General features: G+C 46.7%; 1 protein-coding gene across 1 annotated transcript; it reads left to right on the top strand.

Moving 5' to 3' along the window:
* Window positions 1-762: 762 nt before the first annotated feature.
* Window positions 763-11,366, top strand: LRRN4 (leucine rich repeat neuronal 4). Its single transcript, XM_038751457.1, has 5 exons — window positions 763-879; window positions 2,099-2,821; window positions 3,975-4,179; window positions 7,134-7,271; window positions 8,879-11,366. The coding sequence occupies exons 2-5, from the start codon at window positions 2,131-2,133 to the stop codon at window positions 10,176-10,178; spliced, it is 2,334 nt and encodes a 777-aa protein (XP_038607385.1). The 5' UTR covers window positions 763-879; window positions 2,099-2,130; the 3' UTR covers window positions 10,179-11,366.
* Window positions 11,367-16,644: the final 5,278 nt, after the last annotated feature.

The raw sequence follows: 16,644 nt of genomic DNA, 5'->3' as shown, positions 1-16,644 counted from the left end.
CCTGAAGCATTGGTTAGCCTAGGCTTTACCTGAAACTTCGAACGACGGGTTAGAAAGATGCTATTTATCATCAGGGTTGGTTCCCAGTGATGTTTGCTTCCTGGAATTCCCTTCACTCCTCCCCTCCTCAGCCACAACCCACACCTGGCTTTCAAGAAACTGTACAGCCGGTGCCTTGTGGATTGAGGACCGAGATCCTCTTATATCTCGGGTTTCTGATGAACTGACCTCTCCCACGCCTGGGCACAAATGATTACTCCTCTTGGGGAAGTGCAAAGTGAAATGTCCAAAGTACGTGTCTCATTCCAGGTTTCAATTCCACGGGGCTCCCCTCAGCATCCACATGTTTTCCTGAGAGGGTTCAAAACTCACACCTTAAGGAGACGGAAAGCACCTGTGACCAGGAAAACCTCGGAAAGCTGCAGCTCGGGAGGAATAACAGAGCTGGGACCGGCTGACAACACTCGCTATTAACCCTTCATCCTCGGATGCTCCAAGAACATAACTCACTCATTAGGGGAGGCAGGATCAGGAGGGAGTGGCGACTGGGAAACAAATAATAAGGCCTCCTGAACCTCAGGAGAGAAAGAGCTGACCACAGAAGAGGATGAGGGGAGGGGCCAGTGTGAAAACAGACCCTCTCAGGGATAGCTGGGGGAGGTGACAGATGGAAAGGAGATCTCAAGAAAAGCAGCAAGAGGAGGAGGAGGAGGAGCCGGGAAAGGGGAAGAAAGAACTAAGAGTGGGTGGAGTGGGGAGCTGGAGAACAGGCAGGAGTCTGGGCTTCAGTCCTAAACCATCTGAGTCACTGGTTTCTGGGGGTCTTTAAAAGAAGCAGAGGGAAAACAACAGAGCAGGCAACATCAGGACACCTGACTGGTAGGTACAAAGCTTTACTGATTCCATTTCTGTAGCTTCATCTAGTCGTCCACTTCCAGCTTAGGGTGGAAGGGCCTCTCCTAGAGGGCAAGGAACGAGCCTTAGAAATGCTGCCTGTGCCACATGCTCTGACTCTGAGAAAGCCATGCCCAGTGGCTTCAGCACGCAGAGGAACTAAGGAGGCTGAGCCCAAGCCCGATCCGGGGAAAACCACCGAGTCCCAGCACTAACTGTGGCCGGACTCGAGTCCCCAACGAGGGCCAGGACCAGCTAATTACGCTTGTGTGGATACCTCTGGTCTAAACAGGCAGGCATCCCTTGGGCAGTGGCTCAGACATTTGCTCACAGGCTGTTTGACTCGTGGGGGTCGGTTTGGCCGAATCTGGGATCCACTCCTCTTTCTGGACAGCCGGGCTAGTGAGAAGCTACTGGGAAGGGCTACTGACCACTATTTTTCAGGAAAAGGACCCCTAAAAGGAACTTGCTGTTCAAGCTAATTGACTTCCATAGGGGCAGCTGCGCTGTGAGGCAGGTTGGTGGGCTGACTTGCTTCAGGGGCCTTGTCCTGAAACCACTGACCTATATCAGCTCCCATGACTCTCCTCCTGGAGACTCTGACCTGTGAGCATGTCTGTCTCCCCAGGCTCCCCATTATTGGAGGCGTCTGGTACCCAGAAAACACTGGCCCCTCAGAGCCATTTTGTGGAAATGCTCTGAGTTAACCCAAGCCTAGAGCAGTCCATTCATTCATTCAATCGTATTTGAGCGCTTGCTGCGTGCAGAGCACTGTACACTAAGCGTGTCTCGGTGTGGGGGGAGGGGGCACCCCAGGGGAGCGGACCCCCAACCCTCCCCACTCCACAGCCTTTGGGATCCTCCCGCCAAGTCCCCATGCAGTCAGGCTCAGCTTCTAAGCTGTGGGATCAGTCGCAGCAGCAGCTGGAGCCCCAACTAGAAATCCCATACACAAAGGTGTCCAGAGGCAGATCAGATGGAGGATGATCCGGCTCAAAACCTGGTACATGAGTGCTGCTCTACTCAGAGAATGCCCAGGATTCTTTCTTCCTCCACAGTGACTTCAGTGGCCACAGTTTCCCCACACTAAAGGGACAGCTAGCCAAACCACGATAACAATGGCCCCTGACCTCTCTCTGAAAGCACTTCTGACCTCCTGCCTGAGTCCTGACCTGCTTGTCTTTCTTCTTGCTCCCCCGAACAGATCTACGTCAGAAACCGCTCAGGCCCCAGGAGATGTTTTCCCTCCTGTTCCTGTCAGTGGCGGGGCTGGGCTGGGTGGCCCTTGGAAGTCCAGCAGATGGTGGAGGGGCAGCCCCAGCCCAGGGGATCCCTCTCTTCAGCGTCATCCACCAGACAGCCTGGGAGGAGCCCAACAACCTCACCGGCTCATCCTGTGAGAAGATGAAGCAGACACCTGTGACCGCCTTGTTTTTGAGTGACAGACGGCTTGAAGCCTGGCCCCAGTGCCTGCCGAGAGCCCTGGAGATCCTCCACCTGGGCAACAACCACCTGAGGGAAGTGCCCGACCAGGCGCTGAGCGCCCTGCCCAACCTCCACGTCCTCACCCTGAGCCACAACGACATCCGGGAGGTGCGGTGGGGAGCACCCTCCTCTGAGAGCCTGGAAACCCTGGACCTGAGCTACAACAGGCTGCCGGCAGTCCCGGCCTGCCCAGCGACCCAGCTGCAGAGCCTCAAGTGGCTCTCCCTCGCGGGAAACCCCATCTGGGAAATCCAGCCCCTGGCTTTCTCTTGCTTTCCCCAGCTCCGCGTCTTGAACCTGTCTTCCACCCTGCTGGGAAACGGGACATGGGCGGGAGTGAGTGACAGGGCCTTTGCTCTGAGCGTGTTAACTCCATCTGGTCAGCCCACCCCAATGGACACGCTGGACGTGCTGGATTTGAGCAGAACCTTCCTTGAGGAGAGTGAGTCTGGGAACCAGCTGGTTGAGGGGGAGAGAGGGTAGTGGGGAAGGTCTGCCTCGGGGGAGGGTCCCAGCTTGGGGAAAGGGAGGAAAGGTTACATTCTCCGTGCGGCAATGGATTTTCATTTGTCCACCCAAACTCATTAAGCCCCATTTAACTAGAGGTTTGGATGCTACCATTGAGTTATTTTTTAACTACAGCTTCATACTCCCAACTCTTTCCCCTCCCTTGAATTAACCACCCTCTAGAAGAACTGATATTTTACTAGCACCTCACAAGCCTCTACCCTCCGCTGGGAAGCAGAGAAATCAGAAATGAAGTACAATCCTAAAATATAGGAGAAAGAACAAACCCCGCCTTCAGCTTGCAAGAAAGTCTCTAAATCCAATTCAGTCGGCAACAGGGAAAGACTGTCATTTACTACGACAGGTTCCTTCCCCTTAAATGCCTTTGGGATTTATTGCATTCCCTGACTCCTTCTGCCCCAGTGCTTAGAATAGTGCTTTGCACATAGTAAGTGCTGCATAAATGCCATCATTATTATTATTATTACTGCATCTCCTAGTTATAGGAGCAGATTAAGGGACGAAATTTAGTTCTTTATTGACCACCTATGTTCATTGTGGAATTCAATCATCTTAATAATAACAATTATGATTGTGGAGTTTAGTAACCACTTACCATATGCCAAGCACTGTGCTAAGTGCTGGAGAAGATACAGTAAGTACAGATCAGGCAGTCCCTTTCCTACACAGGGCTAACTGTCTAAGGGAAAGGAAGAAAAGTATTTTAGGCCCAATTTAAAGATGAGGAGATAGAGGCCCAGAGAAGTCAAGTCACTTGTCCAAGGTCAACCAGCAATCACGTGGTGGAGCCAGATTAAAACCCAGGTCTCCTGACTCCCAGTCCTGTTTCTAGGCCTCCTGAACTGATTGATTTTATTTAAAAATCTAAACCAGGCATCAATGAAGAAATCTAAATAATTCTTCCCAGTTCCCTAGGCGGTTCTGAATCAATCTGGGTCTAACCATTGTCTTGGAAACAATCTTAATAGATGTTTATGGGTTGGATAGGTTTTTTTTAAAGGAAGGGGACTCCTCCCCTCTGTCCACATCACAGGTGGGCTGTGAATGACCTTCCCTCTGTGCTTCAGTCCAGCCAGGATGGATTGAAGCCCTACCAAACCTCACCTCTCTCTACCTTCGGGAGATGATCAGACTGAGCCACCTGGACCAGGACATATTCAAGTCAGTGCCTCACCTAAGAGAGCTGGATTGTCAACGCTCCCAAGCCCTGAGTTCAGTGAGAACGGAAATATTTGAAAATGCAGCTCATCTGAAGATCCTCCGGTTTCAAAAGTAAGTGCTCCAAGTGGGCTATTTGCCTTAGAGAAGTAGCGTGGCGCAGTGGAAAGGCCGGGGGCTTGGAAGTCAGAGGTCCCAACTCTGCCGTTTGTCAACTGTGTGACCTTGAGCAAGTCACTTAACTTCTCTGTGCCTCAGTTACCTCATCGGTAAAATGGGGATGAAAACTGAGCCCTAGCTGGAACAACCTGATTACCTCATATCTACTCCAGTGCTTAGAACAGTGCTTGGCACCTAGTAAGTGCTTAACAAATACCAACATCATTATTAATTACATTTGTTTTAGTAAGACCTTCTCCAGGACTCACATGAGGAACACTTGATATCCACACAGGTTTTCATCAATCAATCGTATTTAGTGAGCACTTACTGTGTGCAGAGTACTGTATTAATTGCTTGGGAGAGTACAATATAACAGCATTGGTAAACACATTCTCTGCTGAAAACAAGCTTATAGTCTAGAGTCAATCAAGTCCCTCCTCTATTATTTCCCATATCCTTAACTTATTTTAATGTGTTTCTCTCTCTCTAAACTGTAAAGTCCTCGTGGGCAGGGATCATGTCTCAACTCTGTTGTATTGTACTTTCCCAAGCACTTAGAAGTGTCCTGCACACAATAAGTGCTCAATAAATATGACTGACTGATCATTCCTCTAGACTCAAAGCTTCTTGTGGGCAGGGAATGTGTCTGTTATATTGTCACAGTGAACTCTCCCAAGCGCTTAATACAGTGCTGTCACACAGTAAGAACTCAATAAATACAATTGACTATTTGAGAACTTATATCCCAAGGCACTATCCCCAGTCATCCTTGCACTGTTCCTGCAAAGCAGGAAAGAGCAAATGTTTTTCAGCCCCGTTTATAAAGATATAAAAACTGAGGCAAAGAGATGTGAACTTACTCACAGTCATAATAAATTGGCTCCAGAATCCTAGTGGACCTTTCCCCCCATCCCCCCATCACTCTCTCTGACCAGGACCATTTTTCTTTCTAAAACTAGCACCATTATTAGCTCTAATCTCCTCTCCACAATTAGCAATTATAATCTTGCAGCCAGAAACGAATACTCACTGTTTTTTCCCCAGAGGCCAGCCCTATCACATTTACAGAAAGCCCAAATCCTGGCAAAACCTAACCAACCCCCCCACTAGCCAAAGTCTGGGTCAATAACTGCACAGTAAGAGTCCAATAGTAGGCCACAGTCTCTAGCAGCTCAGCACAGTTAGGTATCTTTGATTCACCTGCTCTGTTCTCTTTAGGTTTGAGTCTTGTGTGGGACAGGGGCTGTGTCCAATCCAATCATCTTATATATTCCTCAGGGCTCAGCGTATAATAATCATGTCAAATACCATAACTAATAACATTTGCTGTGTGATCTAGGAAAAGTTGCTTAACCATTCTGCGCCTTATTGTCCCATTATTAAAGATGAAATTATCCAGTTGTCTCACAAGTTCCATTCTGACCAGCAATACCTGGTTGAGGTGGCATAAGTCCCTGCTGTAGCTGCTTCTTTTACTTCAATGCTTAGTATAGTGCTCTGCACATAGTAAATGCTCAGTAAATACCATGGATTGATTCTTTGCCTCTTACTACTAAGCTGTGTCAGAGTGGCATTAGAGAGGGGCTGGGGAAACTAAAGTGACCAGAGAAGACTTTGTGGGGAGTCCAAGGTGACCTAATTGCTGATGTAATTGAAGAGAAATACATCATACTGTAGCAGTGTAGAACAATATTGGACTCAAGATAGACGGGATCAGAATTCCAAGCTGAAGGACTGCAGTCCTAGCCATGGTTCATTTAGGGAGAACTGTCTACTAGGGAGTGACCTGTGCAAAGTTCATGGCACCTCCAGACTTCTCCCAAACACTCAAAATTCTGACACAGAAAAACACTTTTAGGCAGGGGGCCTAAGGGGACAGCTAAAACAAACTCAAATGTCTAAACATCCCTTTGATAGACAGGCTTCACCATACCCACATTTATTATAAATATAGAAGCAAAGCTTCAAAGGACCCCAAGATTCTGAGCATGTGTACTCACCAGGCAGGCAAGCCAGTAGAGTACCCAGTGAAAGTGAGAGAAAAGCACTCCTACTAACTTTAAAAGCGGTGCCCAATTTACTGATTGGTTTGTATTCTCAGGTGATTCTGGGAAATATAGTCAACAAGGAGCAGGTGTTGCAAGAGCAAGTTTCTTTCCTCTTCAGTCTCATGTCTCAGTTCCACTTGCAATCGGAACCTGAGACTCGTTTCTGCCAAGTTTTGCAAACCGGCAGTGTTTTTCAAAAGCCCCCACTGGAGAGATGGAAACAGATACGAATATGCAGAAACAGAAAGAACCCAGAAAGGGTACTTAATACCCATCGTCGGGGTGTTTATCATGTGTGATGTGTGGGTGTGTCTGAGACCCAACAGTTCTGCAAACACAGTAAACTCAATACCCTCCGTAATTGAGCGCTTACTGTTCATCAATCAATCAATCGTATTTATTGAATGCTTACTGTGTGCAGAGCACTGTACTAAGCGCTTTGGAAGTACAAGTTGGCAACATATAGAGACAGTCCCTACCCAACAGTGGGCTCACAGTCTAAAAGGGGGAGTCTAAAAGTCTAAATGTGTGGAGCACTGTACCAAGCACTTGAGAGAGTGCAAAACAACAGAATTGGTAGATGTTCCCTGCCCACAAGTAATTTTTAATATCTGTCTCTCCCATTAGATTGTAATCTGCTTATCATGTTGACCAACTGTATATTTTGCCAAATGCTTAATACAGTGCTCTGAACAGTCAGCCCTCAAATACCATTGACTGATTATTTAGTAGAGCCATCACAATTCATCACTGTTGATCCTGTTAACAAATAAATCTCACAGCGGTCAATGTTAGTTTATTTTAATATAAATTACTTTCTGAACTCCATTTTTTTTTCTAACTTTTTTTGTCTTTTAGCTGCAACCTGAGCTCTTTCTCACGCTGGACACTCGCCTCCTCCCCAAACATTTCCATTAACCTCTTTGGCAACCCTTTAATCTGCAGCTGTGAACTTTCATGGCTCCTTTCGGACATGGAGAGGATTGTCTTGCACAGGTAATTGGTCACCTTAAGGCGAGAACCCAGAGCGGGAGAGGATCTCAGGATGAGGAGGGTCAGTTCATTCAGAGTTTGGTAATCAAATACTTTCAGGTATCTTGAGGCATGTCTTCAAGATGGAGACGGTTAACTCCTTATGGCAAGTGAATGGCTAACTCACAATAAGAAGCAGCATGGCCTAGGAAAGAGCACAGGACTGGGAGTCAGAAGATCTGGGTTTTAGTCCCAGCTCCAACATTTTCCTACTTTATGACAACGGGCAAGTCACTCAGTTTCCTCATCTGCAAAATGGGGATTAAATATCAGGCCTCTCTCCCCATCCTCCTAAAACTGGGAGACTCATGGAAGACAGGGACTACATCCAATCAGATTGTATCACATCTAGTCCAGTGTTTGGCATGTAGTAAGGGTTTAACAAATGTCACAATACTTATTATGTCATAATTCCTCAGAGAGCAGGTCTTTTCAGAAAACAAAAGTGGGTTGACCTCTCCATTTAAAAGCAATTTTGAGCCATGGGAGGCATCTTAAGCAGCGTGGCTTAGTGGAAAGAGCCCAGGCTTGGGAGTCTGAGGTCATGGGTTCTAATCCCAGCTCTGCTACTTATCAGCTGTGTGACTTTGGGCAATTCACTTAACTTCTCTGTGCCTCAGTTACCTCATCTGTTAAATGGGGATTAAAGCTGTAAGCCCCACATGGGACAACCTCATTACCTTGTATCTACCCCAGTGCTTAGAACAATGTTTTGCACATAGGAAGTGCTTAACAAATACCATTATTATTATAAGTCTTTTGTGCATTTCTCTGGTTGATGATATTGTAATTCTATATGTAGAGATAAAAAGCACAATCTGAGGGGTGTTTACTGTTCTTGGATAAACACTAGTAGATACAAGATAATCTGCTTGGTTATAGTCCCTGTCCCATGTGGAGATACAGTAGGAGGGAGTAGGATGTAATCCTTATTTTACAGACGAGATAACTGAGGCACAGGGAAGTTAAGTGACTTGCCCAAGGTCATACAGCAGGCAAGTAGCAGAGACAGGATTAGAACCCAAGTCTTCTGACACTCAGGCCTGTGTTCTTTCCATGAGGCCACGCTGCTTCCCTGAGGGTTTAAGTAACAGAGCTGAGTGACCAGGTAACGAGGATGGCCACCCAATGGAATCAGCTGCAGTGAAATAACCAGGTGGACACATTCCAGGGGCACCAATGGCGACTAACTATGCCCAACAGTCAGTCAGCTATAGAATGGCTGTTGTACTGAACATCAGGCCATTCTCCCATTATTCTGGAATGAGTTGGCCTGTGGATTGTCTTTCCTCCTCATTACCACCACCTGTTCCACAGGGAGGGAATGGAGGCAAAGAAGGGAATCTCAAAACAGTCCATTTCTTTGGGTTAACAGCGTGGACAGGATGGTGTGGAAGACAGGTTTGAGCCAAAGGCCAGGAGGTACCTGGATGATGTGTGGCATCTCTGCCCCCGCCCCACTCCCCTCAAACCACCAGTGCCTCAAGTAGCTATGGGCAAAGTGAACGTTAGTTAGCAGGGGTCTCTCTAGACCTACCAACTCGTCTCTAACCAATGGATTCATCCTTTAGGGCAACAGACACCATTTGCCACCCAGCTGCAGAATCCTCAGGAACCTTTTCCTCCCATCTTTCCCTCTCCCAGCTGCACGCCTCCTGCCAAGATGAAGGAAACGCCTCCGTCATGGTTACGAACCCTCCGTTCTTGAGAAAAGTCGCCCCGCTCACCTCCACTAACAAACCAGTGGCCGGGACAGTCACGGCAGGTTCTCCGAGGGACCCCAAGAGGGGCTTCTCGCTCCCCAAGTCCATGCCAACCTCAGCTCTGCCAACGGCAGGGCATCAGAACCCCCAAGAGACAACACCCCTCCCCAGCAAGGCAGGAAAGATCATTACCTCAACGCCTGCGGGAACAGGTGGAACTAAAGCTCCAGATTCTCCCACAGTCCCTGGCACGTTTCCTGGAAAAAGCAGCTTGGCTCAGATGAGCCTTAGGCTAGAGAATGCCACTGAGGCAAACTCCCTCTACAAATTTTCCCAAAGCCCCACAACCTCAGCCGCCACTACGGGCTCGGCCCCGATTCCCAGAAAACCTTCCAGAGGCCCGCCTGTGCCAACCAGCCCAGAAAGCACGACTCAATCCCAGTTTGGCCCCCAGGCCCCTTCAGAGACCTCCAGGCCAAGTCCTTCAGATGTAATATGGATCTACAATGACTCCAGTGATGAAGAGGAGGAGGAGGAGGAGGAGGAGGAGAAGGAGGAGCTCGTGGGGCAGCCAAAGTTTGTCCCTTGCGATTATCACCCTTGTAGACACCTCCAGAGACCCTGTGTAGAACTGCAGCGAACGTCCCAGTGCCAGTGTCCCGGCGTCAGCGGAGAAAACACCATCCCTGACCCCCCCCGGCTCGCGGAGGTGTCCGAGGTGACGGACACATCTGCTCTTGTCCACTGGTGCGCCCCCAATTCCGTCGTGCAGACTTACCAGCTCTCCTACCACCCAGAAGGCAGTGAGGAGAACCACACCAGGGTAAGGGAGATCTATGCTACTGCCAGAGAGCATCCCCTGTACCAACTGTCCCCAGGCACCGCTTACCGCGTATGTGTGCTGGCATCCAACAAGGCAGGCCTGAGCCAAACGAGCGCCAGCAAACTGAAGACACCCTGCGCCACCTTCACAACCAAGCCGAACCACCTCTTCATCTTTGCAGCCTTGTCCGTCACCAGCGGGCTGCTTCTCCTCACCACCTTGCTACTGTCTGCATTTCTGGTCAAGAAGTGTCGAAGGCCTCAGATGGAGCAGTACGATACCCATCTGGTTTCTTACAAGAACCCAGCATTCGACTACCCGTTGAAACTGCAGGGCTTGAATTAGGCAGAATAGGAATGTCAGTCACCAAGAGTCTCTTCTGAAGACTCAATCCGGAAAGTTGACAAGTTTTTGGTGCCAGACCCGAAGCTGACCAGGGCTAAACTTGGGCCACCACAAACTCCCCTTCCTCCTGTCGCTCAGTTTCTCTCCCCACGTATTTTGGGCCACCAACAAACTCAGCGTGTCTGGCACATTCTGAGTCAGGAACGGAGCGGTGAGCCAATTCATCTTCCAGCCCCCTTGCTTCCATCTCTCTAAATATGGGTGATTTTCTGTATTCTATTTGACAAAATATTTAGAGATTTCAGAGGTAGGCACCACCTCTATATCCAAAAGAAGAGGTGTTGAGGGACAAGAACTCCCTAGTCATAGATCAGCCTTCTGCTAAATGTTATCTAGGTCACTCTGAGGCCAAAAACATTTTCAAGTCAGATTGCTCTTATCTCAGGACACCTCTTAGATGCACTTACAAGCTATCAGTGGTATTTGTTGAGCACTTACTATGTGCAGAGCACTGTACTAAGCGCTTGGGAGAGTATAATACAACAGAAGTAGCAGTCATTTTCCCTGCCCACCGAACCCATGATTGTCCCAGAAATCTGAACCGGTCTTCTACTCCCCAGTTAGGCTGCTGGGCATGAAGCTGATCATTCCTGCTTCTGCGGACCAAGATTTCCAAATTTCTCTGTATGACCATTCCCTAGGCTGAAATGTGCTTAATTCTCCACAGAAATCCACAGAAAGGGAACCTTTCAGGCCCAAGAGCATCATTCAAAAGATCAACCAGAAGGTCGCCTTTCACTGTCTTCCCTTAAGGCACTGAGCTTGGGAAAGTTAATATCGACTGCTGTTTCAACTAAGATTTTAGAAAGGTCTGGCTAGTAATGGAAAGGTGAGCAACAGCTGATTAGAATCATTTCTACAGAAATGTGGGTATGGTGCCATATTTGAACTGGTGATTTTAGAGGTTTTCAAACAGTTAATATTCTAGGCAAATAATACCCTTTCCTCTGTCCTCCTCATTAATGAAACAAAAGTTTCTGATTTGAGTTTGCTAGTCTTCTTCCAGAGACTAGCTTCCTTACTTTTCTGGAAGGATGGACTTGAGTGAAGACACTGTATAAAATGCTTTCAAGAGTTACGCTCTTCAACAGCTTATTTTAACTGTGAAAGTAAAGTTTGTTTTCTCAAGTCCTGTTGTTTGCATCTTTAGTCATTTTCCATTTAGCTAGTTCTGTTAGTACCTTTTGTAAAACCTTTAAACTCTGAAATCAGGAGACATGATTACTAAGTTAAATGGTCATTGAGAAGTGAAACACAATGTTTGTAAGATGCTTCTTCCAATGAGTTGTCTTCTACACTCCTTGCTTGAATTTAAAATATTCCTAGTCTCAGATTTCTGATTTATTCTGGAGATACTAGCAACCACAATAGGCAGGAAATTTTTCTCTGAAGCCTCGAGACCCAGCCATCTGCTGCCAGGGTTGTCCCTGGCAGGTCATGGGCCTGTGGCATTAGCCCAGTACAAGGTCTTGCTAGTCAGGGAGAGGGGAAGAGGTGAGCTGGGGGAACAGGTAAACTCTCCGTGCCTCAGTTTCTTCAGCTGTAAAATGAAGTCCAAAATCCCCCCTAAACTATGAGCCCCATGTGGGACAAGGGCTATTTCCCATCTGCTTATAACATTATTAAAATAATAATAATGGCATTTGTAAACACTGTTCTAAGCACAGGGGTAGATACAAGATAATCAAGGCTCACATGTGCCTTACAATCTAAGTAGGGGAGAACAGAAATTGAATCCAGATTATGCAGATGAGGGAACTGAGGCGCAGAGAAGTGACTTGAGAAGCAGCATGGCTCAGTGGAAAGAGCCCGGGCTTTGGAGTCAGAGGTCAGGGGTTCAAATCCCGGCTCCACCACTGGTCAGCTGTGTGACTTTGGGCAAGTCACTTCGCTTCTCTTGGCCCCAGTTACTTCATCTGTAAAATGGGGATGAAGACTGAGAGCCCCCCGTGGGACAACCTGATCATCTTGTAACCTCCCCAGTGCTTAGAACAGTGCTTCGCACATAGTATGCACTTAATAAATGCCATTATTATTATTATTATTATTGTCCAAAACTGCAGAGCGGTACACAGCAGAGTCAGGATCAGATTAGGTTGTACCTACCCCAGTGCTTAATACAGTGCATGGCAAAGTTAGTGCTTAACAAATATCACAATTATTATTCATAGAGGGTGGACATTCTGACTTTGATCTCTCCTCCCCAACGATCAATATGTGGTACTTACTCCCCATAGGACTTCCTCCACTACTTCCTTTCCCTCCCAACGCACTTCAATGTCACCAACCTTTCTGGAACAGCATTAGGAGGGGCAGGGAGCCCTTCCCCTCCCCAACATGCCCCAGCTGGCCGGATGCCAGCCAACTCCGGCACCTTGTTGGCCCCCCTCCACCCCCGCGGTGTTAGGGAAACACTGAGAAAGGGAGGAGAGGTCAGCCCTCAGACCTGAAGCCACCCAAGTGGCGGTGTCTGGGGCCTTGCTCATGGGCCCCAAGAAGGTTCTGAGAGGGACCCTGGAGGACAGAAAGTCAGAGTGGAGAGACTCCATCATTGTCCCCTGCTCAAGCTGAAGTGCTTGTCTCTTGTGCCGCCCCCACCCCTTAGCTTCCACTTAAACAGGAGGCTTGGGACAGGGCTAGGCACACTGCAAACACTACACTCGGAATGTAGTATTGGTCCTGGGAAGGAGGGTGGCTTATTTTAAACAGCTACCGAAACTCAGTGCTAAGGCTTGTAGAGATAAGAGCACTGCTCTGTCTAGTACATCTGTTTCTCAGTCAGTTTCTATTGATATAGTGTATTTCTGTTCACACACTAGTGATACTGAAGAGAATAAGAATGCTGAATAAACTTAAACTCCTTACCGTCATCAGCTTTAAGGCGCCTATTCAGCTCTTCCCTTTCTACAAACCAGCCCTTGTGCTTTCCTCCCCTAATGCCCACCTCAATCTTATCTGTCTTGTCACCGCCCATTTGTCTGTCTTCCCCCTGGCCTGGAACTCTCCATTTACACCCAGACCACCTCTCTCCCCATCCTGAAGCTCTTTCAAAACCTCATCTCCTCCCACATGACTTCCCTAAGCCCTCATTTTCCCTACTTGCCCTTCCTTCTGCAGTGCCTACAAACTTGAATCTGTGCCCAAATACTTGCTATCCACTCCCACAGCACTTACGTACATATCTTTATACTCTAACATTATCCTTTCTCATTTATTTTAATGCCTCCCTCCTCTAGATTGTAAGCTTCATGTGGACAGGGGTTTATATCCACCAACGCTACCATATTGTACTCTCTCAAGGACTCAACACAGTGCTCTGCAGTTAGCATTTAAACTATGATTGTGAAGATTCCCACACCCTTTAGTCACCAACCCTAGGCTACTTAAAGCTTCTCACACCCCTTCACCCTTCTCTCTCTCTCCCCTCCTCCCTCCCTCCCCCTGACCTTTTAATTCACAGGGAAAATGCAGTGGGGGATGCACTTAAAATGAATTAATATAGCTCTGGGGAGAAGAAAAGATTCAGGTCAACATCTACAGCGAACTGCACATGGTGAGGCTGCTTTAGAAACCGTACTAAGTACTATTCATTTTTTGTGGCATTTTTGCCATGCCTTTTCGAGAGTCACAAAGTTCTTAAAAAGTAACGCCTCAATGCCTGTCATTTTGAAGTAAGCCAGTCCCGTTTTCTCCTTACGCACTTTCTAATCTCTGTAACAAAGGTAGTGGTCTAAAATCCTTCTCTTGAAGATTGGTTCCTGAGAACCTAGCAAGAAGAAAGATAAACTAGGTATTGTTTGTCTTTCCCCTTTACTGAGCCACATCATTTCCTAGACCAGTGATTTTGACTTTTTTTTTTTGAGATAAACATTTGAACTCTCATGACCTGCTTTCCTGGACCTTTCCTCAGGCAAGACTGGCAAACCATTACAATTACATAAATTAAAGTCTTCACATGTTAAATCTTAATTAATCTACTCGTATGGACCACAAAACTGATCTCATCCACCCAATGCAAGAAAACGGCGGAATTATTCTACATGAGCAGGATTCTGTTTTCCACTTAATTCGCTTAACAGTAGCCTCCAAAAAAGAGCTTAGAACTTAGAAGGTCTCTCTCAGTAAGCTAATTCTAAGTAAACTCTAAATAGTTTTGCTAACTCTGAAGAATGGGACCTTCAAGAAAAAGAATCTATAGAATTCCGGAAGAGGATAGGAAGGACTATCTAGAATAAATACTCCATTAGTCAAGTGAATTTCTTACTAAGGAACAACATTCTCTAAAAGCCTAGTAATAATAATGGTATCTGTAATACGATTACTGTGGCCAAGCATTGGGGTAAACATAGTACAGGCAGATCAGACTGTTCCTAACCCACATGGGGTTCACAGTTTAAATAAGAACAGGTATTGAATTGGCATTTTACAGATGAGGAAACTGGGGCACTGAGAAATGGAGCGACTTGCCCATGGTCACACAGCAGGCAAGTGGCAAAACCAGGATTAGGATCCAAATCCTCTAACTCCTAGGCCTGTGCCCTTTCTACTAGGCTATGCTGCATATCAACATTTAATACCTTAAAGTTTGAGACCTGCAAATACATGGCAGGGCTAGGAATTGATAGCAATTGGTTCATGCCTGTTTCTACTGACCGGCTTTAACTTCAGGCTGTATAACACGTACTTACTTTGCCCTCTAAGTGCCAATTGGCAATTTCTCTTTATTAAAGACAATGCTGCAGTTATACCACTTCCTCGGCCTGTAAACACCCGAGTAGGAACTTGGTGTTATATAAATCCCACGAAATGCTTAACCCATTTAGGGCATAAAACCAAAGACTTGAGTATTAACCCTGCATAGCAGAGTGTAACTCTGTTTTATTGTACTCTCCCAAGTGCTTAGTACAGTGCCCTGCAGAAAATAAGCACTCAAATACAGCTATCAACTCAAATCCGAAGGGCACTGAATAATCACAAAATGAGAAGAGCGCAGAACCGAGTCAGGAGACCCGATTCCAATCCCAGCTTTGCCATTTGCTGGCTGGGTGACCCAGGGAATACGGAAGGAACTGGTCACATTTCCCCATTTGTAAAGTGGGGATAAAATGCCTGTTTTCCCCTCCCGGACGGTGAGCCCGGTGGGGGGTAGTTATTCTGTCAGATCTGATTATCTTATAACAACCTCAGTGCTGGTGCTTAATACCACTGTTAAATGCTCCCAAATCAATCAGGAATCTTTTATCTGAAGTCACAGGTTCCAAAATAGGGTCTGGCAACCTGTGGCCAGCACAACTGCCAGCAGAGTGTGAATCTGGGGTACCAGCGCATTGCAAGATGTTACTGGTCAGCGGGGCGGGGCGAAGAAGAGGCAAAACTATGCTGGATGGAAATAATATGTTGCCAACTTGTACTTCCCAAGCGCTTAGTACAGTGCTCTGCACACAGTAAGCACTCAATAAATACGATTGATTGATAGTAACAATAATAGCAACAGAGAAGCAGCATGGCCTAGCGGATAGAGCGTAGGATTAGGTCCTAATCCCAGCCCCTCCTCTTGTCCGCTGTGTGACCTTGGACAAGTCGCCTAACTTCTCTGGGCCTCTGTTACCTCATCTAAAAATTAAAGACTTGAGCCCTATGTAGGACAGGGACTGTGTCCAACCTAATTAACTTGCATCTACTCCAATACTTAGTACAGTGCCTGGCACATAGTAAGCGCTTAAATACCACAAAAAAGGTATTTGTCAAGTGCTTACTAATGTGACAGCACAGTACTAAGTTCTGTGGTAGATATAAGAAATCAGGTCAGACTAAATCCCTGTGCCACAGTTTAAGGAGGGAGAACGGGTACACAGATGTGGAAATTAAGCGCTTAGTACAGTGCTGTGCACACAGTAAGCGCTCAATAAATACGATCGATGAAGTTGAGGCACAGAGAAGTGACGTGACTCACCCAAGGTCACACGGTGGAGCTGGGATTAGAAACCAAGCCCTGATTGCCAGGCCTGTGCACTTTCCACTAAACCACACAGCTCCACAGCCAGGTAGAGGCACAGACAGAAATACCCCGTATACATTCAGAGAAAATAAGGAATGGTACTTTTCAAATATTTTTTTTAAACAGGCAAGCAGTTTAACTGATCACATCTTTTTAATAACTTTATTAAAAAACTCAACAGATAATTAAATTATAAAGAGCTGGAACACAGTATCCCACTAATGGGTCATTCCAACCAGCTTGAGATCCTGGTTTCTCTATTCATGATCTATATGGCAGTATTAAAAAAAAAATACACTTTCCAAACGGAAAATTTTAAACACGTAAGCAGAAAGAAATGAAATCAGCTAGGCAGACTGTATAGTCAATTCGTTATCAAATATTCCATCTTCCTTTCCAAAAGTGTTT

The sequence above is a fragment of the Tachyglossus aculeatus genome, chromosome 9 (genome assembly GCF_015852505.1).
Source record: "Tachyglossus aculeatus isolate mTacAcu1 chromosome 9, mTacAcu1.pri, whole genome shotgun sequence".
In the NCBI taxonomy this organism is placed as follows: domain Eukaryota; kingdom Metazoa; phylum Chordata; class Mammalia; order Monotremata; family Tachyglossidae; genus Tachyglossus; species Tachyglossus aculeatus.
The sequence above is the reverse complement of the archived record's forward strand: the minus strand, read 5'-3'. Positions and strand labels throughout refer to the sequence as shown.